At 39.3% G+C, this 24,189-nt stretch overlaps 2 protein-coding genes across 4 annotated transcripts; one reads left to right on the top strand and one right to left on the bottom strand.

Moving 5' to 3' along the window:
- Positions 1-262: 262 nt before the first annotated feature.
- Positions 263-1,716, bottom strand: LOC115631165 (la protein homolog). The gene is made up of 2 exons (XM_030527854.1): positions 558-1,716; positions 263-491 (listed from the first exon to the last, which is right to left on the bottom strand). Exons 1-2 carry the CDS (start codon positions 1,590-1,592, stop codon positions 303-305), a joined length of 1,224 nt encoding a protein of 407 aa, XP_030383714.1. The 5' UTR covers positions 1,593-1,716; the 3' UTR covers positions 263-302.
- Positions 1,717-2,303: 587 nt separating this feature from the next.
- On the top strand, positions 2,304-24,097 carry LOC115630988 (rho guanine nucleotide exchange factor 7). Of its 3 annotated transcripts, XM_030527571.1 has the most exons (9): positions 2,311-2,613; positions 9,548-9,967; positions 10,023-10,223; positions 10,904-11,324; positions 11,390-11,638; positions 15,831-16,245; positions 16,709-16,945; positions 18,968-19,837; positions 23,087-24,097. In XM_030527571.1, exons 2-9 carry the CDS (start codon positions 9,627-9,629, stop codon positions 23,275-23,277), a joined length of 2,925 nt encoding a protein of 974 aa, XP_030383431.1. In that variant the 5' UTR covers positions 2,311-2,613; positions 9,548-9,626; the 3' UTR covers positions 23,278-24,097. The 3 variants fall into 3 exon arrangements, with proteins under 3 accessions (XP_030383433.1, XP_030383431.1, XP_030383432.1); XM_030527573.1 differs by lacking the exons at positions 16,709-16,945; positions 18,968-19,837; positions 23,087-24,097 and adding exons at positions 11,729-14,219; positions 14,286-14,408 and having other exon boundaries at positions 2,304-2,613; positions 15,831-16,249; XM_030527572.1 differs by lacking the exon at positions 18,968-19,837 and having other exon boundaries at positions 2,315-2,613.
- The last annotated feature ends 92 nt before the right edge of the window (positions 24,098-24,189 follow it).

Below are 24,189 nucleotides of genomic sequence, written 5' to 3'. Positions count from 1 at the left end.
AAAAGAATGTCCATTTACAGCGCCTTCCGATGGCCATATAATGAAATCTGAATGCCTAATGCTAACACTACTAGATCTAGTTTTCTTTTTCTTTTTTGCATAGTCTACTCTGGGAAGACCATTATAACTAGGCTTATGCGAACATTGAAAATCTTGTAATATTAATATATTGAAAATATCCACGTGCTGTGGATAAAACCCACAAAGCTAGATAATTTTCGCCTTTCACAGTACACTTTTAGAATCAATCAACCATTTAAAATTGTGATTTTGATGCTTCGTATAAGCGTAGAAATGTGAGTCTAGTCCCCACGTGCCTTTTTATTTTTATAATTGTTGTCGTTTCCGCGTTTGCGCCCAAAGCGCTTGTTCTTATTTCGCGAGAAATCACGACGCTTCTTCATGAATTCAATGGCCTTATCCAGGAACTCTTTTTCCTCCTCTTCGGTGGCTTTGCGAAGCGTCAGTGAGACATCGTCGTTTAGCTTGATCTGCAATTGGAAGGAGATATATAATAGAAAAGGCTCTCTTGCATTTTTACTAGCTATGTAACTCACCTTGTTTTCAACCTTTTCAATGAACTTGTCGGCTGAATCGGCCTCGGTGAGACGCACAGCGCCCTCGGTCTGGCCCTTGTTGAACTCGATAAAAGCGACATCGAAGCCCTCTGTCTTGCCAAAGACCTCACGCAGCTCTTCACGTGTTGTGGTGTCCAGAGCCCCCGAAAACATAACAATGGCATTCTTGGGCAGTTCGATTTCGGGCTCTGGCTTCGATTCTTTCTTGTTCTTGCGCTTCTCATTTTTGCGCTGATACTCCTCCTGTTTCTCCTGCAAATATTCCTTCTGCCATTTGCGCAACAGTTCGCGCTCCTTATACACAACCTTGTCCTTAGCCATGAAGGCCTTGGCCTGATCCAGGGTCTCGAATGTAACAAAAATGCTGCCCTTGAACTTGTACGACTTGGTCGTCTTGTCCAAATACTTGCGCATGGTGATGTTGCACACCTTTTCGTAGACACTAAAATAATCTAGAATGTCTGCTATCTGCGAGTCTAGCGGAAAGCCTTTGGCGTAAGCTGTGCGCTCTTGTATCTCCTTGCGTCGCTCCTCGTTGTGTTCGGGAATGGGGCGCTCCGGATGGCGACGCAAGCTCTGCTTGTCATCGCTAATCTCCAGCAGTCCCTCATCAGATTTGACCAGCGCATTAATGATTTCCTCAAAGTCTGTGGTGAGTGCGGCCAAACGCTTAAAAGTGACAAGCACGGTGAGCGGAACCCAGCCGTCCTCGTTTTTCGAGATTTGCTCGCGCAAGAACTTGTCGCGATTGAGATTGGCGTCGCCAAAGTAATACTCGACCTGTCGAATGATGGCGCGCTCCTTCTTTTCACCAACCAGCTCTGGCTCCTTGTCCTCCCCTGCAGCGGGCGCCGCATCGGCTTCAGCATCTTTTTTACCGGCTTCAGCATCTGTTTTACCGGTTTCAGCCTCTGGCTTGTCCTTTACTTCCGCTTCCGGCACAGTGGGTTCCTCGATCTTTCTCTTTTTCTCAGCTGGAGCGTCGATATTTACAGCTTCTGCAACGGCGGCCATTTTCGTAATATAATGCTTCAAGGTGTCCAATTAGCGTTGGATTTTAAGAGTAAAAGCGACCGTGGTCAAACACGTGTGCGCGTAGTTGAGAGATGAGCAATGCTTGCCGATACACGCGGATGGACAGTGAGACCCAATCGGTGTGACCAACATTACTCGATAGTCGACTACGCTGCACGTTGACCAACACTAATATGGCGCCTTAAGTTTGAATTTGTCAAGGTGCTGTCGAAAATGACAACATAGATTGTATGGTTAGTAGTTTAACTACGTCCTTGTTAATTTACAAGTAATATATTCCAAGGAATATAAAAGAGCTTGAGATTAGAAAACCTGATCACTCAATTAACCAAAAACCTTTATTTGGTAAACTTGATAATTGGCACAGAAGTAAGTTTATTAAAAAACACTAGTTATTGATTTATTACACTAACATACAACATTTCCAAACTATCCTCGATATATTAAATATATGAAGACAATCTAAAAGGAAGATATTGGGTGGCAGAAAATTGTCTGACTGTTAAAAAGAAGAATAAAATGTGATAAATGATAACTCGTTCAGCATCAACGCAATTCATAGCACTGTTGCAACGGCATTGGCATCACTTCAAAATATGTATTTAACAAATAAGGCTACACTGGTCCTGCTTATCGATGTGTTCGATAGATCGATGTTTATAGTTGCTGCATCACTAGAAAAAAGCAAAACAGCGAAAAACAGAGTACAAAACGGCAGTTTCTATGTTAAATTTAGTGAAGTCGCGTGTTTTGTTAATACTTCTATGTGTGTGCGAGCGAATATAACCGAAAAATATACGATTGCGTATTGCTAGCATGCAGCCTCGCTATATATAAGCAAGGTAGAGCAGCAGCAGCAGCGGTCGGTCGAAGCGGGAGCGCCACATTACTCATCCGTCTATTTCTGCGAGCCAAAACGACAACGAACGACCAGCAAGCAGTAGGCAGAGGCGCAACAAATGTTTGCTAAACCGCGACGCCGCGGTGGCCAGAGTTGAAGGTGAGTTAATAGCGCCAGACGGCCTGGCAGCGCCCCAGAACAAGATGACAACGATGACTCAGAAAGAGTTCATAGTTAGGCAAAGTTCAGTGGCATTGCAGTCCCCCCAACGCTGCACCCGCCGTCTATGTCGCCCTTCTCGATGCGTCACCCAAACGTAATGCAACACTTCGTCCCGCAACTGCAGCTCCAAATGAAAATTCTATGACAAATAGAGCAGTCGGTTGTTGGAGACGCGATACCGACATCGGCATCGGCTGGCGCTTCAGTGTCTGCATGCCGCCGACCTTCATCCCTCCCCTGTGGTTTTGTATTGTTGGTGCAATGGAAAAAGAAGTAATTTCAACACATTTCTTGCCTGCTTTTCTGCTCTCTACTCTCGGGGCATGCATGCAACATGCACCAGCAATTGTAATTTATAGCCAGCAACCGCGCAGGAGTCTCCTTTGTACACTTACAGTGCTCGCCACTTGAAGTTGCAGCCCGAGGCGATTGCAATGGCAAAGGCAAAAGGTTGTAAAGGTTGAAGTGCCGCACTTATGCTGCATAATCCATAGGGTCAATAACAGGCAGCTGTCTCTGTCGAAGTTCCAGTCTTTCGCACTGCCAGGCAGACATAAAAACTCTCAAACATATCCACGAGTAAATACTAAGTATATACATACATGTACATATATACGTAAGTATGTACTGCAAGTGGATGTACTCTGCCCGAAACGTGTGTCTAGGTGCAAGTATTTGTTTGCCTGCTAGCTGGCCTTTTTTTTTGCTCTTTGTCACCCCCCATCGAAGCGCCCGGCACGTTTCCCCAACCCCAGCACAATGTCGCCAACAATTTTGAATCATTGCCAAAAAAGAATTGTGTGCACACACGTATATTCACACTTATAATCAGACTATATGCCGATTTGCTTGTTTGTATCATTCACATAAACTATCAGAATGTAATTAAAATCTGGGTTCTATAAGTCCTAGAGGATCAGTCTAACAAACCAAAAAAGGCTATCATTTTAAAAAAGTTCCCTCTACGTTGTTGTAAATATCGAATAATTACTTGACTTATGTGTATTGTCGGAAATAATCAAATATTTTTTTAATCATAAAAAATTAGTTTTAAAATCGGTATATTTTTATATATATTAGAACATAAATAAATGAATTTCTCCATTCTATTGTTAATGTCGAAAGTTCTTGCGTTGTTTAACAATTTTAATTAAATATTGATGAAGTATATTTGAACTTATTACAATAAATTCTTCAAAATTTATTTTTACGAATTTTTAGTAAATATGTACATATATTTGCAATTCAATTTATTTAGTAATTAAAATTCACGGATTTCCCATTTGCTATATTTAGGCATTCTTTAAAATCCATTTTCATGATTTCGGCATCACTCTTTAATGATTTCAACAGCTTGGCAGCTATCCATATTATTTATTTTTAATCGTTGTTTATTTTTTGTGCACATTTTTGCGTTGCTTTATGTTTTTGCGTTTTAATGAAACCATTTAGCATTACCAATATATATTTCCCTAAAAGCAAACAAAACAAACTCGAACACATCGCAAAGTCATGCGCTCAACGGCTAACTAAAACACATTTCATTTCACTGTTGACCTCATTTCGTGAAACGATATATGCCGCAATTTGTTAGCAATCCAATATTTGAATATTCTATGTATTTTCATATGCCACACGAACCAAGAGAAGCAACAACAGCAACAGAAACAACTTCAAAGAACCCTCAATATACTGGGCTGCCAATCATATTAAATTATGAAGTGCGCGCGTGTCTCAATAAACACACAAACACGGCATCACAGCATCTGTTGGCCGCCCACCTCTTTCAATCACAGTGATAGCAACAACAACTTCTTCCACTTACAACTCGACAACTCGCACATGTCAGTCGCTATAAATAGTCATGCAATCAAATTATATTATAGCCATATATCTTCTGCCACACGAAATGCATCTCAAGTATTGAAACCCAAATCGTTGCGCACCGGCCATGACAAGATATTACCGCCATAGAACTGCATAAATTTGGTTTATCTTCTCCCTTCTCACTTCTTCTTTGCTCCCCTGCTTCATGCCATTATTGTTGTTGTTCTTTGCAAACAAAACAAATTTTTTGTATACTTTTCATTTTGTAGTGTTAGTTTTTCGACAACGTCGCATCTTTTAACATACACCTCTCAGACTGCATTTGAGGAAACGCTGCACAGTGGTGCAAAAAACGATGTATAAATGCACACTTTAGGATGAAATTCATAGATTCAAAGAAGACGTTCCCTTTATGTTTCATTATGAAAAAAATGAAAGCCGCTTTTAAAACTTTTAATTCTTTTAAATCTTGATTTTGAAAATGGAATGTTCTTAATACTCGTGGTTTAGCTTCAGTTATAAAATTTTCTTGTTTTTATAATGCATTTTATCTTTTTTTTAAAGTATTTGATTAGATACTTCGATTTGACTATTTCTATGAGGTTGGGTTAAATCCATCTCCTTGATTAGTCCACTTAAATATAAGCACGTAAATTATAAAATTTGACAAGTAATGGACACGTTGATTCATGCTTTTGAGCCCTGGAAAGGTAGGGCGCTTGGTGAAGTTCGAATCTGGCGCCAAACCGCTATGCATTTAGTTGCAGCTGCTTGCTGTTAGGAGAGAGGAAATATAAAGCCATCCTAAAAATATCAACAGGTCTTTCAACAAAATTAAAAATATTCGCCTAAATCGGCTAGAAAAGTGCAACTACTTTTTCATCTCTGAAAGTTGAAAACTGTCCCACTGTGGCACCCTCGCGTGCATTTGTTTACATTTTTAGTTGATTTGATTTTGTGGCTTTGTCGCCAACGCGAAAGTCGCCGACGTCTTTGCCACAAAACAGACGGCGTGCATTTTGAAAAAGCAAAACCGATTTTCCGTTTCGGTTTTTCTCGTCAAATTGCGCACTTCCGGAAGCACAGCATCATTTGCCATAAAAACAGATTTCGAATGACAGACCTTAAAACATAGCGCTCTCTCTATAACACATATGTGTGTATAATTTGTGTGTGTGTCGTTTCTGCTGCAGTTCTTCAATCTTTTCCATCTGTTGCCGGCGCCGACATATGCAAGTTTAATGAATTAATTAAAATTTCTGTGGCATGGCTGCGACTTTGGCTTTGTTAATGGGTGTGTGTGTGGTTTTTTTTTGTGATGAGTGCCATGGCATGACCTCAGCAAGCGTTATTCCGAGTGCTGAACGACACAATGAATGAAGAACCACCTACAGAAAATTATTGTGTTCGCTGTGCTGAGCGATCTCAGGGTTACATTTTGGGGTTGTGACAATTAGTGAGTTAGATAAATGAGATCGGAACAAAGCCCGCAAACATGTCACTGTTTGCACACACATACTACATACTCGTTAAATACCACGTAATAGATGAAGATCAATGTGAAAGTCATGTATTCTATGAAACTACTTATTTGAATTTGAACATTACAATGTAGTTTTGTAGAAATTATGTAGTTATACAGTGTTGAATCGATATAGTTTGCCTTATGTAATAATTTGTCTTCCCGTTTAGCTTACCTTTAATATAGAATTTTGTTATAAATTGTTTAATATTAAAACGAAATTTCTTTAACATATAAATGGACCTCTATTATGATTAGGAGAATCTGCATACCAAGTGTGGTTGCTGTACTCCTTAAACTTTTTAAGATAACAGCGTTCATACAGACAGACAGTTAGACAAACAAACAGTCAAGTCTGTAACAACTGGACTCCTCTTCCACTTTCATGTAAAGTACAAAATTTGTTAATTTAAATAAGTTAGTCCTCTATAACTTTTAAATAAAGTTGTCATGAAAGACATTCTTAATCAGAACTTTGTGGCTATTTCTTTTCTAATCATTTTCGCAACAGAGAACTATTTAAAGAGCTCTCACAAATATATTTTACATGTGTATTCTTTTCTATCAATATAGGTATTTTAAATCGATTACTAAGCCCATAAAAAGAGCGTTTTGCAAACAACAACAATAAAAACAGAAAATATATGTTTCTTGGTCATAAAATGTTTACACCTTTTTTGAGAAAACATATGTACTCGTATATGTTGATATATCTAGGTATCTGAAGGCAAATAAATGCCACAAACGCACGAGCTAGTGACAATATTTCTCAATGAATTTCTGGCAGAAATAAAAACGTTCCAATCCATACACCCCCGCAGTTAAAAGTTTTTAAGAACGAGCGTGCTTCATCGAATTTTTTGAAATTAAATCGGGCGTTTGTCATGCGATTTTTTTAAAGATTCCATCTACCTATATGAGAGATGAATCCGTTCATAAATATATGTAGGTACTAAGTATAAAGCAATCTGCGCTCTCACAGAAAATGCTGAGCACCTTGCCTGCCCCCACTGGTCAGCGACTGAGGGAGCGTCTATAGCTATGGCGGCCAAAAATCCGGCAGCCATTTGTCTGTTCTGTGTCCCCAAAGCCGTCGCCATCGCCATCGCAGTTTCGTGAAAGCAATGAACGCGTGCGGTGCATCTTTTGAGAGCAGCGGCGAAAAACGGCAAATTTTCGTACGACAATTTTTTGTTGGAAAAGTATATAATCCGCCGAGCTATACAAATAATATATAGCCATATAACTTAGAAATATGTACATATATACGAATAGATGCATGTGTGTTTGTTTTTGTGGCTAAAAAGCCAAGGAATTTTTATGAGTATAGTATTTGTGCTTTTGAAAAACGGAATATATATGTGAAAATGATAAAAGCATCTAAATTTTGCAACAAAACGTGACCTTGCCTAGCAAATTAAGTTTTTGTTTAATTATATTCCTAGTAAGCCAACTGCGGGAATACAAATATTTCTAAAATATACTGTTATAATTTTTGTGTAATAAAATTCCGAGAAAGCAACTGCAGGAATACGAATATTTACAATAATTATTGGTCTGCCAAATTGTCAACACACTTCGACAGCGTAATGGAACTTGTTCTTTGGCAAGTCTGTCCCTAAATACAAAGTTGTACATATATACTATATAGTCGTCTACAAGTATAGCCCGAGTATAAAGCGCAAAAACACGTCAAAATTTATATTTTTGTCAGATTCTTATTTTCGGATGAGAATTTGTGGGCAAAAAAATCATGTTTTTCATATTTTAGCGCTTATTCATTGCAGGAAAAGTATGATTAATGCTCCGACATAGACATACTTAAAAAGATAAAAGATGCTGAGATAGACATGTTTACACTACCGATTAGTAAAGAATGTTTACGAGTAGCATAAAATGTGACTTGTGCTTCTTAAAGTAACTTTAACTATACCACAAATTATAGCTCTAAGATATTATAGTTCTATAAAATATTAAGTGATGAGAAATATCTTTGAGTGCTCGACTATCCAGCCAGTTTTTAGAAATACGCAATGTATTCATTTATACGAACTGTAATGTGAACATGCTGCCTACGTTTCTAATTTGCATTGCTTTCGATAATTCTAGAACCACATACCTTTAGAATGGCACACAATAGGTACGCCCTTAGCTCTAAAAAAATAATAATATGTAATATAATAGATTCTTGACAATCGAATAGCGTTTATGTTTCAGAAATTTGAACTTTTTAGCAATTTTCAGTGCATCTTCAACTATCAAACCTATTCACATTCTCGAATTCGATCTTACGGGTATCATGTAAAATAATACTTGAGTGGCTACTGAAATACTAGGATTACTTCAAAGTCAAACAGTAGAGAGGGAATACATGATTTCCAGAGTTCTTGTAAAAACTCAAGGGATTTGCGGAATTGCAAACCATTTTCGATTTCACTTATATTTGGAATCCATAAAACCACTAAAAAAGAAACAGCTTCTTTGCATTTTAAGTGCAGAACATCCTTTTAACTGTATCCATTGTTGCATTTAAATTTTTCTGTTGCTATATTAAGATATATACCCTAAAAGTTCATTGACGTTTTGTGGCTGAGATATTATAAAAACATTTTGTACAAACCGCAATATATTAAAAGGAAGGGAAGACTGAAAATAGCTATTTTATGTTCAGTTTTCTGCACATATTCCTCTCAGAAAATGCTTAACACATTTTTCTATTGAGAAATATACGAGTACTGTAATAAGATTTTGGTTTCATGGTGATTTGCTACACGAGGTGTTTTACAAGATTTCGAATTCTTAAAACTCTTGAGTGATTTTTGAGTATTATATTTGTATCGCCCCATAAATTTGCTCGCGGCCCGTTGTGCTTGATTTATAACTGCTGAGAGCATAAAACTTATAGAAATGTACAAGTAGATACAAAAATGTGTTATTTTTTATAGTTTTGTACATAAATCTGACGTCTCTATCGGCACATTTCGTAATCGGACAATTTTAAAATTTATTTGCTGTCTTCTCCCCCAAATAGTGTTTATTCCTTAATGGCTTTCTGTTATTATTTTCTTTTCGCTGACCTTGGCCATCGACAGCCAGCGCCATTTTACGACCACGAAGCGTGTCCAGGCAGCACTTCCACAGACCCCATGAAATAATGCTAGCAGGAAAAAATGTCGTGCACCGAGAGTATTTTAGCTTAGAAAACAGATGTTGCCTAAATGTTTGGATCATAATACTTTTTGGCGATCGCTAAAAAGCAATGGAATTTTTATCGGTGTTGAAGGAATAATGTGTGGGTGGCAACTGCCGGGTGGAAAAAGAAAATGCAAGAAAAATCTATATTAAGAGCTGAAAAGTGTGCCCAACAGAGTAGAGAGACGACATGTGCTCTCCTGAAATCGTACAATGTCGAGTTTTCACATAATATTTTGTTGTCATCAGATTTTGCACGCTATTGCTGATTTTTCAAGTTCAATGCTCATCGCTCTGCGTTCTTGTCTCACTTTCTTGACCCACTTGCAGTTGAAGCAAATCGAACGCAATTGTGAAAGGCCGTGAGTTGTGGAACAGCTAGAGCAGCGGATAAAAGGACAGCAGCGACATGATGGAGCAACCATTGGTAGTGCAGGCTGAGTACTCCTTCATGGGCAGCAACAACGACGAGTTGTGCTTCAAGAAGGGCGACCTCATCACAGTGACACAGCGCGAGGATGGCGGCTGGTGGGAGGGCACCCTCAACGATAAGACTGGCTGGTTTCCCAGCAACTATGTGAATGAATACAAGTCGCAGCTGCCGATTGTGGAGACCATCAGACCGCCGGAGGAGATACAGGAATATCGTTCGGTGGTGCTCAAGGACTTGCTGGATTCGGAGCGTGCGCATGTCGCTGAACTGCAGGGCCTGCTGGAAAACTTTCTGGAGCCTATGCAACAGACACAAATGTAAGTGCAACACTTCAGATTTATAAAGATATACTAATTGAAATATGCTCTGTAGACTCAGTCAGGATGAGTACGCGCAGCTGATGTGCAACTTTGTGGAAATTGTGAAGACACATGAGGAGCTGCTGCAACAAATCGAGGACTGCAACGATCGCGTAGGCAAGCTCTTTTTGACAAGCGCGCCGCTTATGAAGAAGGTCCATCAGGCATATTGTGCGGCACATCCGAAGGCCATAGTCATATTGGATAAGTATAAGTGAGTAAGCGAAATATAAAATTCAAAAAAATGCGCCCAAGCACAAATTAAATTGCTACTCAAGACATGCATTCAAAAGAGGATGATCAACAATATTTTCTCTTGTTATAAAAAATAAGCTATTACGACTATATAAATGAATCGGAAAGACATGAGGGCTGGAAGAGATAAATAAATGAGGAGAGACTTACGACTAAGAAAGATAGAGAGCTATTACGAACTATATAAATGAATCGGAAAGCCATGTAGGCTGGGAGAGACATAAATTAGGAGAGACTTATAGACTAAGAAAGATAGAAAGCTATTACGAACTATATAAATGAATCGGAAAGACTGAGAGATTTAAATAAATTAGGAGAGACTTACAGACTAAGAAAGATAGAGAGCTATTACGAACTATATAAATGAATCGAAAACACTGGCAGAAATAAATAAATTAGAAGAGACTTGCAGACTAAGAAAAATAGAGATAGAAAGTGAAATTCGTCAGAACGCATCAACTTAGATCCTTCTTAGATTTCTTAATCGCAGTAGGGGGCTGTAGTTACCCATTTAGTAAAGACACTAACTAACTAACAAATTAATGCTATACAAGGCAGTGATGCCACAAAAAAGTTTTTAATTTGTTTGCTTTTAAAAATCTGCTTGTGGAACCATCACTAACACTTATCTATTCACAGAGATGAGCTGGAGAAGTATATGGAACGACAGGGTGCTGCCACGCCGGGGCTGCTTGTCCTAACCACAGGCCTTTCTAAGCCCTTTCGCCGTTTGGACAAATATTCGGCGATGCTGCAAGAACTGGAAAGGCACATGGAGAGTAGTCATCCAGATCGTGGCGATACACAACGCAGCGTGGCAGTCTATAAGGATATAGCAGCCACTTGTTCGGCTACGCGACGTCAGAAAGAGCTCGAGTTGCAAGTGCTTACTGGGCCAGTTCGTGGTTGGCAGGGCCAAGAGCTTAGCACGCTCGGAGACATCATTCACATGGGCAGCGTAGCTGTGGGTCCGGATCATCGTGATCGTTACTTTGTGTTGTTTCCACAAACGTTGCTAATACTGAGTGTTAGTCAGCGCATGAGTGCCTTTATATACGAGGTGAGTCCCTTACAAGGCAAATAGAGAAAATTAAATAAGGGATAATGAATGTGTGATCTTTCCAGGGTAAGCTGCCGCTTACGGGCATAATAGTGAGTCGTCTGGAGGATACGGATGCACTAAAGAATGCCTTTGAGATCAGCAGTCCACTGATCGAGCGCATTGTCGCCGTTTGTCAGGGGCCCAATGAGGCCAACAAATGGGTGGAGTTACTTACAGCCAACAATCCCAGTCTGCCGATGGGCATCAAGCGTCAACTGAGCAACCTAAGCAACTCCTCGCTGGGCGGTGTCAATCAACTGAATGCGGCGCATGTAAGTGTAGAAATTTTTATTTTAGCATCAAATATATATTATTATTTCAAATGTTTGCCCACCCTTTGAAAATCGCGTTCCATTGAGCAGCTAAATCAGCATTTGGACTCGCGCGGCTATTGCACGCGCTTCTCGCTCTGCGCCTATTATGCCACACCCGAAACAAACTCCAATTCCACCACCATGAGGAACTACCGCATAACACTGCCGCCTAGCAATTACCCACCAACAGCGCCCTACGCCAACCTCAGTGCACATTTTGCTCGACTTGTGAAGGCCGGCAAGTTGCGGGGAGCGATTGTGAAGATGCTGCTCTATCCGCAGGCACGTCAGAGCATTGATCTCAAGCGGATTGCGTTACGCAAGAAGCGCTGCCACAAGGCTTCCAAAGCTCTTAAGGATCTCAATGCCAATGCGGACTCCGCACAATCGGAGCTGGAGCGCCAGGATGCCTTTGAATTTCCCACTGACTCAGAAAGTATAGAGGATGACTTCGACGATGACGAAGATATAGATGTGGAGGCCTGCGGTTCCTGTGATTCCGATCCCTTAGAGTACATTAAATTCTATCAAAACAAACACGATTCCATTTACAACTCAACGGGCACTTTTGTGGATCATGGCCCGGCCCAAAGACATTGCTCTTCAATCAATTTAATCAAACTCGATTCAGAAAGCTTGGATGCGGATGCAGTGCAGGCACAAAATGAGCTCAAGAAAGAGTCCTTGGTTATTGGTTCGACGGCTTTACGCGCGCTAGCCCGTAGATCCACACAACGCAACTCCAGTGTGCACACCTCGACGGCAACATTAGAAATTGGAGGGGCGAGCATAACCAATTGCATGGAAGAGGAGCAGGAGGAGGATTTGGAGTGTGAATCTTTGTTAGGCAGCAGCAGTGAGTCCACAAAGCCTGTGTTATCGCTACAGCAACAAAGCTCTGATGCTTCCTCGGCTTACGGCGCGCGTCTGGGAGGCGCTTTCACGGCTTGTGAAAATTTAGCCAACATGCCCGATGATCTCAGCTTAAAGCGCGATACAAAAGAGGAAGCAGTCGCGCCATTAGATTCACCCACGGAACGTCATAGTATGCCATGCATATTTGTGGGAAATCGCTTTAATCGTTGTGAGAATACCGAGGTCTATGTGCCCAACTGGCGTGAACGCAAGGTCACGCAAAATCAGAGTGTGGACATGCAGTTGGATGGGGAGCAAAAAGACGGACAAGCACAGAACAACCAGGAGGAAGGGATGCACTCAAGTACCATGGATTTACCAGCAGCCTGTCGTACAGCGCCCGACACACTGCAAGCCGAGCTGCTCTACAACTATGAAGCGAACGTGCTGGATCAGAATCCAACCACAGCGCCTGTGCTGCGCCTGCAACGTGAGGTTTCCCCTTTCAAGAGGCATGCACTGAACTCAGACAAGCGTGTCTCACATAAAAGTGACAGTCCCAGCACGGGAAATGTTAAGCACGACTCGAGAAACTCAAAAGTGCTCAGCAGCTCCACCACCGAACTTTGCATAGAAGCCAGCTCGAGGAAGCGTGAGCCGCCTGCCGAACGCTCCCGTGATTCCATACGTCGTTGCATTAGCTATCAGTTTCTGCAGATGTCCAACAGGCTACCCGAAGAAGACATTCCAGCATCGCAACCGCCGCCAGCATCCTCGCAACATATGCCGCTGCGTCGTAATCAGTTCCATGGAGATGATCTAAGCACGCACCTCAAATGTCGCTGCTGTGAGAACTCGCAGTGTCCCAGTCCCCGCTCCAGCGATAGCGGCATGGCTGGCAGCTGCACCATAGCCTCGCCAGATCCACCCAATCCGGAGTGTTACTATCCCGAGCCCAATTTTCAGTTGACTGGCGGACAGCCTCTGGAGTCGCCTAGCCTAGATGTGCCAGATAATGTGGAGAGGTTCGATGTGTGTGGCATGTTTCGTGAGAAGTTTCTGACGCCTGAAGCCACGCAGGATTTGCCGCCGGATGATAGGAGCGATGAGGAGCAGGAACCTGTCACGCCCACCAATAGGAAGCCAACTACTACTGAAGCTGCATCTACTGCCGTTGTCAGCTCTAATGCACAATTCCAAGTCAATTCGAAAAACATTTTCCTCAGCTCTGCCTCCGTTGACGAGACGGCCCGCTGTACGGAATTAAGTGAGAACAACAACGAGTTACCTCTGAGCTCCAGCTCGGCAGATCAGCTAGACACTGAGCCTAGAGCTGTGTTTCGCTCCGGCATGTACGCACACTGGTGGAAAAAAGAGAAACTTCCGCCCGAAGTGGTGCGAGGCATTGCCTATGCGTACAACAAGAGTTTGCCGTCCATGGGACGCACCAGCAGCAGCAAGGATTCCAATGGCTCGGTGTGTTCTAGTTGCTTTTGTGCCCTGGGCGCTAGCGGCTTCAGCGAGGGAGCCATCTACTGTTCCATCTGCCAGAATTGCGTCGATTTCTACAACAATGTCTCGGCGGACACAGGCACCACCAATACGGATACGACCACGACCACCGCCTCATCGAATTGTCCTTTGTGCAGCGACAGCGAAGGCGCCAACGCACTGATCTCCCAGAATGCTGGAAATCATGAGGCAGTCGCTACGGCTGCCGCTGCCGCACGTGGCGTCTTTGCCGCCCAACCCTCGTACTCCTCATCGCTTGACTGTCCGATTTGTGCGGCGCGCATAGCCAGCGCTAGCAACGTTGCCCTGGCAACTGAAGAAGGCAAGCGAAACGAAGTGAGACGCCATGCACGCAGCCCTGGCTAAGATCCGCAGATATTGGAGCGGGGCTAGGTGCATGGCGTGCGTTTGTGCACGTGTTCCTGTTCTTGATTGTTTTGTAAATTCGTTTTGCTCACGTTCGATTTCATTATTTCTCTCTAATTTATCATCCGAGAAACCATTTGGAAAATGCAGCACGCCCAAAAACTTTTTCTAATTGTACTTAATTCTTGTACTCAGACATGCTTTTAATATCAATTCAACCATTCAAGCACATGTTTAGACATTTACGTTCGATATATTTAAAGAGCACTCAGTAAACTGAACATTGCAACATGAAGAGGAAAATTGTGTTTATTTAGGAAACTAAAACAGAAAATATTAATAGGCAACATTTTCTCCTAATAAGGGCAAATTCGTTGAGAAGTTTTAAAAGCTTGTAGAACTGTTTTCATTTAAAAAAAGGTGTCAGAATTGTTTATACGCCTACCAGAATTTATTTTTATGTTAATTTTTTCGGCGCTAAGAAACTTATTGTAACACCTGTAAACACAATTTAAAGATGTATTTCCAATATTGGTTTCTTATTCCACAACAATGTGAATAGATGTCGTATAATACTCAGAAAACGACTTCCCCTGTGGAATTGAAATATGTTTGGGAAACAATTTAAAACTCAATATCACATGACATTTAATGAATTTCTTATTCTCAAGTTGGCAATCACATAGAAGTTTTCAATATTTCAGTGTTATTTATCTATATATAAGATCTTATATAGTTTTTATTTTAGTAAAATCTTAGGTAGTTAGAAAACAGAGAACATATGAAAGATCGTTGAAAAACTTTGTGGAAATACAAACTAAAAGTAAAAAGCATTTGGTACATTTTTTATTCGGCTCAATTTACGTTTTACAATCAAAGCTGTAATGCATTTAAACAATTATTTGTTTATATCGACCATTCACTGCACATACATATGGCACACATTAACGTTTTATTGAAAATTATTCATGCAAACATATACCCCATTCATGCCCATTGCAAGCGCCCCACACTAATATCCATAATTTTGATTTTGATTGGCGTTGTATTTTTTGAAATTTGATTTGGAAGCTGAACGAATTACAAAACATTTATCTAACGCTCAGAAACACAAAAAAAAAGAAGAAAAAAGAAAAGAAAACTCAAACAAACAAACGCATTCGATTCGATTTGCTTGCTGCGCTTTTCTCGCTGCGCTTTGCGTGCAAACATTAAATCTGAAACTATTGCTCTGTACGTTGTTTAGTTATTGCAATTGTTGTTGTTGTTGATGTTATTATTATAGTTGATGATAATGTCTGCATAGTGCTGACAGCTGCCAACACATTTCAGTAAAGTTAATAATTTTGCCTAACCAGTTGCGCATTCAATCATTGAAAGACTTTAATGCTAAATCCAGGCCTTGTTTCTCTTGCAGATGTCTCCGCCATCGAGCCACAGTCTGTTGTTGGCGCCCGGCAGCCGCAGCAACACGCAAATCCCGCCGCCAGTGCCACCATCCGCCAGCAGCCAACAACAAGCGGCAGCGGCAGCGGCGAATGCAGCTACCTCGATGTCACAACACAAACGGAGCCTGTCGTTCAATCATCACCTCAGCTACAGTCAATACACGCACACTCAGCCTCCACCACATCTTCTGCATCCACAACAACCACCAAGTCTACCAAGTCATCTGGGGGCAACAAGCCACAAATCAAGTTTAGTCCCGACACCAAGCAGCAAGACAGCAGCAACAGTGGCGGGAACGGCAGCAACGTCTATGGAAAGCAATCCGGCAGCAATTCTGGGGGCAGCAATGGGGGCGCCAAGCGCAAGGAAAGGAAGCACAAAGGGTAAGGCCATCAGCTGTTATGTATAGGGCAATTGCCCTTAAAATTCCAGTGGATATTTGTCTACTTAGTATCAGTTTGTTTAGGGAACTAAAATTGAACTGCCCGTATGTTATTACACTCAATACTTATATGCGAAATTGTAGATAATATTTGTTTCCCTTTCGCACGTCTGCTTGTATGAACCCCTCGCCCTTAGACCCCATAATAGCTAGAGCTTACAGACTTGAAGTGAGCAATCGTCTTATGTCTTTGCAAATCAAGTTCATGTTAAATTTGTTAAACAAACAAATTTGTAGACATTTTTCTTATGCATTTAGTTCTTCAATTTTTAAATATATATTTTTATTTAAAGTCAATTTGTTCAATTAGAAAACACAGATCCGCACAATTTATACTTTAATATGAATTGTAAAACAGTTTTTAAATAAGAATTATAATTAATTTACACCTGTTTCGCTTACAGCTAATTGGACCATTAGCTGTCTGCGTCCCACGCCGCCATTGCGACCCACATTGTTAAATGCCTCGAGTGGTTCGGGTAGCAGCGGAGGTGGTGTGGGCAGCAGTTCCAATACTTTGGCGAGTTATTGCAGCGGACGGAAAAATCAGCCCACATTCGAGGAAGATGCTCTAGTGTTACGTGTGTTCGAAGCGTACTGTGCCGCCTATCAGAACAGTGCCAGGAATACCATCCACTCGGGTAAGTGTTTGGCATATCTCTAGAAATGTTCCCTATTACTGCCACACACACATTTCTGTGTTTGCTGTTGCTTGAAATGTGTTGGAGAATTTATTTTTGATTTCTAATAAGCACACCATATTGTTGGTCCAAATGCGTTTTTATGTACCATACACACACAATACACACATACACATACATATGTAAACCCCACCAACACATTATTAAATGTTAAATGCTGCTAAAAACATACTCCGGCATAGGAACTACTTTTTATTTGGTTTGGTTTCATAATTTTCAAATAATTTCGGTCGCTTCACTAAACATGCAAAATTTCAGAAAAATTCAACACCTTTTCCAAATTCAAATTATTTCAAAAACCAATTTATAATCACTAATTAAATCAAAACTGTTTTAGCGCCAAATTAGAAATAATTGACAAACGAAAAAATGAATATTTAATTTTAAGCAAGAAACAAAATTGTTTAACTGTACATACAAAATTATTTGTAGGCTAACAACAAATACAATTTGTAAAATAAAATTGGTAAAATGCAACATTAAATATATTTTATTTTTTATGAATTAGTTTCTAATTTTGTAAAAAAGCTAAAAACAATTGTCTATACATTTTTAGTTGGTGCTCAGCAAGAAAGAAAAACAAAAACCTAACTATGTTTTAATAATGAAAATGTTAATTCCTTTACATTCTCTGTTTGTTTAGCCCTAATATATATTAATTATTAAAAACATACTGACCATTATTGTGGAATTAAAGGCCATTCATTTAATTTGATCATCAAGTTGTGTTAATAGCTGAAGTAATTGGGTTGAAACAATGGGTTCCAGTCTACAATACTTGTTCAACAACGAGTCCTTGAGATTTTCTAATAAAGATATCGTTCATAATCATTATCATTTTATTTAAAATTCAGTTAATTAGTTTATAAAACTGATGTAAATGGAACTTCGAAATCAACTGGAGATCCAAGAAACCATCGAAAAGTGTTATTTTTATTTATTATTATTTATATCATAAGCATCAAACGCGCCTTCATAATCAATGTATAAACGTTAGCTTAATGTTTTAATTTGAAACTGTTAAGAAAACAGTTAAATGTTGTTATTAAATGTTTCAGTAGTTTTGATTTGCTTCGCAATATCTTTGATATAAGCTTTTTAACATGATCATCATCATATATTTGCAAAAAAGTCGAAAAAGGGCGGATTTTACTGGTATTACGAAGAATATTTGAGATAATCTGACACAATTGAAGACAGCTAGCATTGCTGAAGCCATTATAAACCTCTTTAAGTGTCAAAATACTTGTACAATCCGTCCATTTCGTCACTGTAGTAAATGCTTAATACAAAATATTTGTTCAACTATGAATTCTACAAAGAACACTGAAACAAACTATGATCTATATATTTCTCTATTTTCTATTCCTGTCAAGTAAGCCCTTAGAACCACTCAGTATCAACAGACAACAGCTCTACTGACACACTAAATCGGAAACACAATTCCCATTTAGTTGCTCCGACAACTCACATATCTGATTTGTAAAACCATCAGTACCCACAATTTGAAACTAATAAGCACTCGTCCATAATTCGTATACTCACTCATCTTTTTCTTATCCAAGTGCTATGTAGACCCCTTCCAGTATCACTTGAGACTGCTTCGCATACAAGTCTTTCTCTCTCTCTCTCTCTCTCTGCCCCCTCACTTGCTTTGGTTTTGGTCACATGCACATAAAACACACACAATCACATCCATGCTTTTCATAATGTTGTCCATAATTGTCGTTGCCACCAAATTTCCAATTTTGGTTTTATATTTATGTTGTTGTGCTATTGTTTTGTGGGTTTTAATTTAGGCCTGTCCTTGTTGTTGTTGGTACTCGTTTCGTTTTTCGTTCTTCAAATTTCTTCATTTTCTCTCTTTGTCTTTCACGCCTACTTCAATCAAACAACCAACCAACCAACCAACAACAACAACAAACTACCAACCTACGACTCTTGAACGTCTATCGTCTATAGCGCTACAACCTTGGACTCCTTGTCTGCCCATACGTGGCGGTAAACTGAAAACGAGCAAAACCTTCTCGACCTCCAATCCGCAGCTGCCTTTTATAGCAAATGCCGGCGGCACTACTTACCTCACGCAACAGCAACAACAACAACAACAGCAGCAGCAACAAGCGGCTGTTGGACGCCAAAACTCGGCTGGTAGCCTGAACTCCTCGTTTATTTGGCGCGAGGCCAGTCCCAATTACTTCAATCTGTACTCGAGCTCGGTGGCTTCGCTCAACACCCACAATGCCGCCGGTCAGCGGTATTCGGTGTCGGGAGGGCCCGCTGGCAACATCAAGGAGTATCAGCGCGCCTTGTCGGAGGAGCGCGCAACGGCCACACGCAAGTCCCTGAATCGCTTGAAGAGCGGCTTTGGCTCCGGCTATGATAATGTTTGCACCTCCCCGCTTTTGCCACGCAAGAACAAACCGACACCCAAGCTGATGCCTCAGCAGGGCTATCAACGGGCAGCTACGCCCACGGGCAGCCCCACCACGACCATAGTGAAGCCAAATCCAGGACATCCCGGACTCTATGATCGTCGTTTGAACCGCTCCTTCGAGACATCCACTTCGCATCGTTATGCGGGCTACGGAGCCGGTTATCTGATGAACTGTGGCGGCGCCTTGCGGAACAGCACCCTCCAGCGCAGCACTCCCCAGCTGGCGGCCGGTGGCGAGAGATCCGATGACAGCGATGTGGAACGCGGCGAGCATGGATGTACGGCTGCGCTGCTTCGCAATGGCGCCGCTGCTGGCGGAGCGGCCAACAATGGAGCTCCCGCCATCGAGCTTAATCCGGATGGCACGAAGCGACAATCGGGCAGCTGGTGTTGCGGTAATTTTGTCATGAAACAGTGGCGCAAAATCAACAATCTTTGAGTGCTTCACGTTCGTTTGTGGGGGGCAGCATGCGTTCATATATATAGATATACTCGTATACTTGCCATATCAGCCATAAAATGCATTCAAACACACACATACATATATCTTCTTAGTATATACATCTGCAATACATGTGTACATAATTCCGTGTGTGCTAAATAATTCAGTCAGAACCGAAGCATTAAGCGCCAGTACAGCTTAGCTCAGACGCTACAAACACCCGCTCGCCAGGATGCCCGCTCCGCCTGCTCTCTCGCTTTGCTTTCGCAGCGCTGCTCGCCCGCCTTGAATGCGAATGTCCTCTTTTGTATGAAATTGCATTTCAAAAGCTTGTTTAAGCAGGGCATGAGATTTAATATAGTATGTGCAAGTTGAACGAAAGAATGATTAATTGCTTAACTGCTCAATGATGAGTTTCCAGTGAATGAATTCTAAATCAAATTTTGTAAGTAGGCTTTTCTTTTTTCACACAACAAATGTGTGAGTGAGAAAAATGTAATAATTAAGCAGTTAAGCATTTCATCAGTCTATCGTGAATGAACTTAAAACTGATTCCCATTTAAAAAGACTAGAAATATTTGTCTGTGTTTGTGCGATTTGAAATCGTGTCTCTTGAGCTATGAACAATATTTAGCAGAAATGACATTTACAATCTTTTATAGTGTTCCATAAAGTTCCAGTTATGTTTCCATTTTTAATTTACTTTCAACCAAGTTCTAATAAATTAAACCACTTTCAAGGATTTGCCAAGAAATGTCCCTTAAATATTGGAATGGTTCTATTTGTTTATTGATTAATAAAGAACAAATATTTATTCGAAGTTGTAATAAATTAAACCACTTTCAAGGATTTGCCAAGAAATGTCCCTTAAATATTGGAATGGTTCTATTTGTTTATTGATTAACAAAGAACAAATATTTATGCTAGAAATATGGAATAGTAAAATACAACTTAAAATATAGAATTTATAAATCTATACCTGTATTTTAGACCAAATACATAGGACCATTATAATTATAGCGCTCAGTGCTTGCCCAACAATAATTTATGTACGTGATTCGGCGATTCGAATATAAGATGATTCTAAAAACAAAGTAGGCAGTCATGGAATCTTTTATAATTTATTTTATTTGAGCTGCATAATCTTTTAGCCTTAGCCCAGTTGACTTTGAAAATTGTGAGACTCTGTTTGTCTATTGGTGTCTTAGCTTTGCCAACTTATGCTCTGTATTAACAACTAATATATAACTGTAGACTATAAAGTTTTGATGCGTTTTAGATATGTTAATGGAATATTTTGATAACTACTAGCTAGAGTTTTGGAAATATGCCAGATTTGTACTTTTAAAATGCAGTTACTGGCGGGCTTAGTTCGTTGTTTTTTCATTCACAGCTAGAGAAGCAACGCACAGAAGGCTTTAAATTTCCGTCCACGGCTTTATAGGCATGCAATTTAATGCCATATACTAGTATACTACTTATATTTGCTCTATAACGGATATATTTGTGACAAATTTTACATTGTTGTGTACCTCATCATTTGCCACAGCCATAGCCAGATATACATATATACATACAAGTATATATCTATGCCTAACTATCATATCTGTTTGTTTGCACTAAACTAAATAATTGATGAAACTGTGTGACGTTCGATGTTTGAAAGGCCCAGTGGATCGGCTTTATAGTCTAAATTGTACTTCCCATGTGAAGAACATACATAAATCAAAAACGATTGTGCAATGTGTAATCAAAATGCAAAGAGTTGAACGCTTTAAATGTTAGTGTTGTTCCAATTATTGGTATGCTAAGTGTAAACATATACTCGTATACAATATGTGTTTTGAAAGAATGCATACGTAACAATAATAAAAGCAACTAGAAACTAAAATCAAAATACATAATTACATACTTGTTGTGCATTATTACGATTAAGTTGTAAGTGTTTTTGTGAAATGTTGTCTAACCAAATACATATATCTATATATACTTTATATTTAACTAAATTTATTTCTACTGATATTTCATCAAAATGAAACGAAATTTCAATAAAATCATTTACATCGATGAGCAAAAGTGTATTGTGTCTGTGGCATTACTTTTCTTTTTTCTAATATTTGAACATTTTATAACAATAAATTGGAGTACACATATGATTTCTTAGTGTTATTGTTTGTTGTCTTAGCTCATACATATACATACATATATATTAATTTAATATTAGTACATTTTACTAGATACTATATAGCATATTATTTGGAATAGAAAATTTGTAAAAAGAGAAGCCTATTGTCTAACAAAAATGTGTGAAACTTTTTTAAACCGATTCCGCTTGTCAAAAGCGAAATTGATAAGTGATTCCGAATTATTCAGAACATGAAATTAGAATTGGAAAGAAGTTCAACTATTTTCAAAAAAAAATTAAAATTTACAATAAAAAAAGGCATTTTAATATAAGTAGTTAGTGTTAATTGAAAGGAATTTAAATCAAAATTGGGGAGTTTCAGTTTTACTTCGAAATAAAAAACAATAAACTTTTAAAAGTAAAATTAAAATTTGAAAATGAAAATTATTGAATTTTAATTGGAAAAGAACACATTATAGCGAAGTTAGTTTGGAACTCTGTTCTCATATTTTTTTAAAATACATTTTGAAAAATTATTTATTTGCAGAGATTCAAACTGACTTCATTTTACATTGATTGTCAAAAAACTCGAAAAGGTTTTCAAATCAGAATTCTAAACTATCTTCACTCTGGAGTATTTTTTTCCGTTTCTAATTCAGTGGCTTTCTGAAGTTATAAAAGTGAACTAATGCAGTTAAATAAAATTAATCTAGGTCTTAAGAGATTTTACTTTACAGATATTACATACAAGTAGATATACCAGCAACTAAAGTTATTACTTAGCCACTTCTTACTTTTTTACTTTACATATCTCCTTCCTTCATATAGAGTACAGATTTTGTATATACACACAAATTTTCCATTATGTTGTCAATAATACTTAGAAGCACTTTCTTTTCAAAGATCTTGTGCCCCATAATCTTATTATCCATTTGCCATAGTGTTTAATAGGGACTATAGAGTCCTCATTTACACGCACACATACATATACATTTACACACACACACACACAACTAAAATTCTAACAACCAATTTTCTTTTGTTCAATTTTTATTTTATTTTAACATAATGCCGCAGGTCTCGAGAACGAGGATATGACGCCCACATTGCGACAACTCTGGACCGCCATACGTCAGATGCAGCAGGATATGTCGCAGATCAAGCTGCAGATAAACGAGGAGCGAGCCCTGCGAGCTGATTTGCAGCAACTGCTGATGCAACATTTGGAGGCCAGCAGTGTGAACAGCGCCAACACGCCCAAATGCTGACTATGCAAATGATTAGCGAATGAGCAATTCCCCAACTCCTAGCAACTAAAAGCAACCATTAGATATAATAATTATAATAACAATTACAACAACAACGACAACAACAGAACAACCCGCCGCAGCTTGTAGCTTTACATTGGTAAGGAATCGTGAGTTTTTGTCTTCATTTCGCAACAATTGTCAAGGGCCGGTCAAAAATTTGCCAACTATGCTTATAAATCATAATAACCCTAATGTTATGTATATTTATTTTTGTGTGTGACAATGCGGACAATACGCCAACATTTGTACAATTGTTTGTTTAGTGTAAGTTTATGTCGTTAGTTAAGCAAATTCTGATTGGCACCTGCACCTTGGAAATATGTAGTTTAGATTTTTAGCAATGCAATTTATTTATTTATTGATTAGGCAAATCGTTTGCAACAATTAGCACTGTAACACGTCACAAACAATGTTGTGCGCCCTTTGGCGTTTTACACATACATATAGGACTCTATGTAGTATTTAATAAACTTTACATTTATTGTAATTGTAATATTTAGGCGTAACGACAAACCTGCAGCTGCTATCAAACGAAAGCTTGATTTTCGCACATAGTCTGGCAATTTGTAAGATCACTTTTAGGCGGCTAGGAGAAAAGTAAGTAGTAGTAGTATTGAAAATTTGATAAAACAAATCCTTAAATGTGCCAATATTTTAGAAATGTATTAAGTGAAACGGAACAACGCTCAACAAGTTGTATTTATTGTGTAATACATTTAAATAAAATATACAAAAACTTCATTATGTTTACAAAAATATACATATTTGAAACGACAAACACACACTTGTTTTCAATATTTGAATTAAAAACTTTCAGCAATATTTGATAGAAGAACACGTTATAGTCCCTCCTCAGTCTCTCTTTTTCTA

The sequence above is a fragment of the Scaptodrosophila lebanonensis genome, unplaced genomic scaffold (assembly GCF_003285725.1).
Source record: "Scaptodrosophila lebanonensis strain 11010-0011.00,11010-0021.00 unplaced genomic scaffold, SlebRS2 tig00001412-arrow-pilon, whole genome shotgun sequence".
Classification (NCBI taxonomy): domain Eukaryota; kingdom Metazoa; phylum Arthropoda; class Insecta; order Diptera; family Drosophilidae; genus Scaptodrosophila; species Scaptodrosophila lebanonensis.
The sequence above is the reverse complement of the archived record's forward strand: the minus strand, read 5'-3'. Positions and strand labels throughout refer to the sequence as shown.

Coding starts and splice junctions, on each gene's coding strand:
- LOC115631165 (XM_030527854.1), bottom strand. CDS start 1,592: ATGGCCGCCGTTGCAGAAGCTGTAAATATCGACGCTCCAGCTGAGAAA. Junction 492..557: donor TTGAAAAGGTTGAAAACAAG/GTGAGTTACATA, acceptor TTCCAATTGCAG/ATCAAGCTAAACGACGATGT.
- LOC115630988 (XM_030527573.1), top strand. CDS start 9,627: ATGATGGAGCAACCATTGGTAGTGCAGGCTGAGTACTCCTTCATGGGC. Junction 11,639..11,728: donor ATCAACTGAATGCGGCGCAT/GTAAGTGTAGAA, acceptor TCCATTGAGCAG/CTAAATCAGCATTTGGACTC. Junction 14,409..15,830: donor ACGCCATGCACGCAGCCCTG/GCTAAGATCCGC, acceptor TTTCTCTTGCAG/ATGTCTCCGCCATCGAGCCA.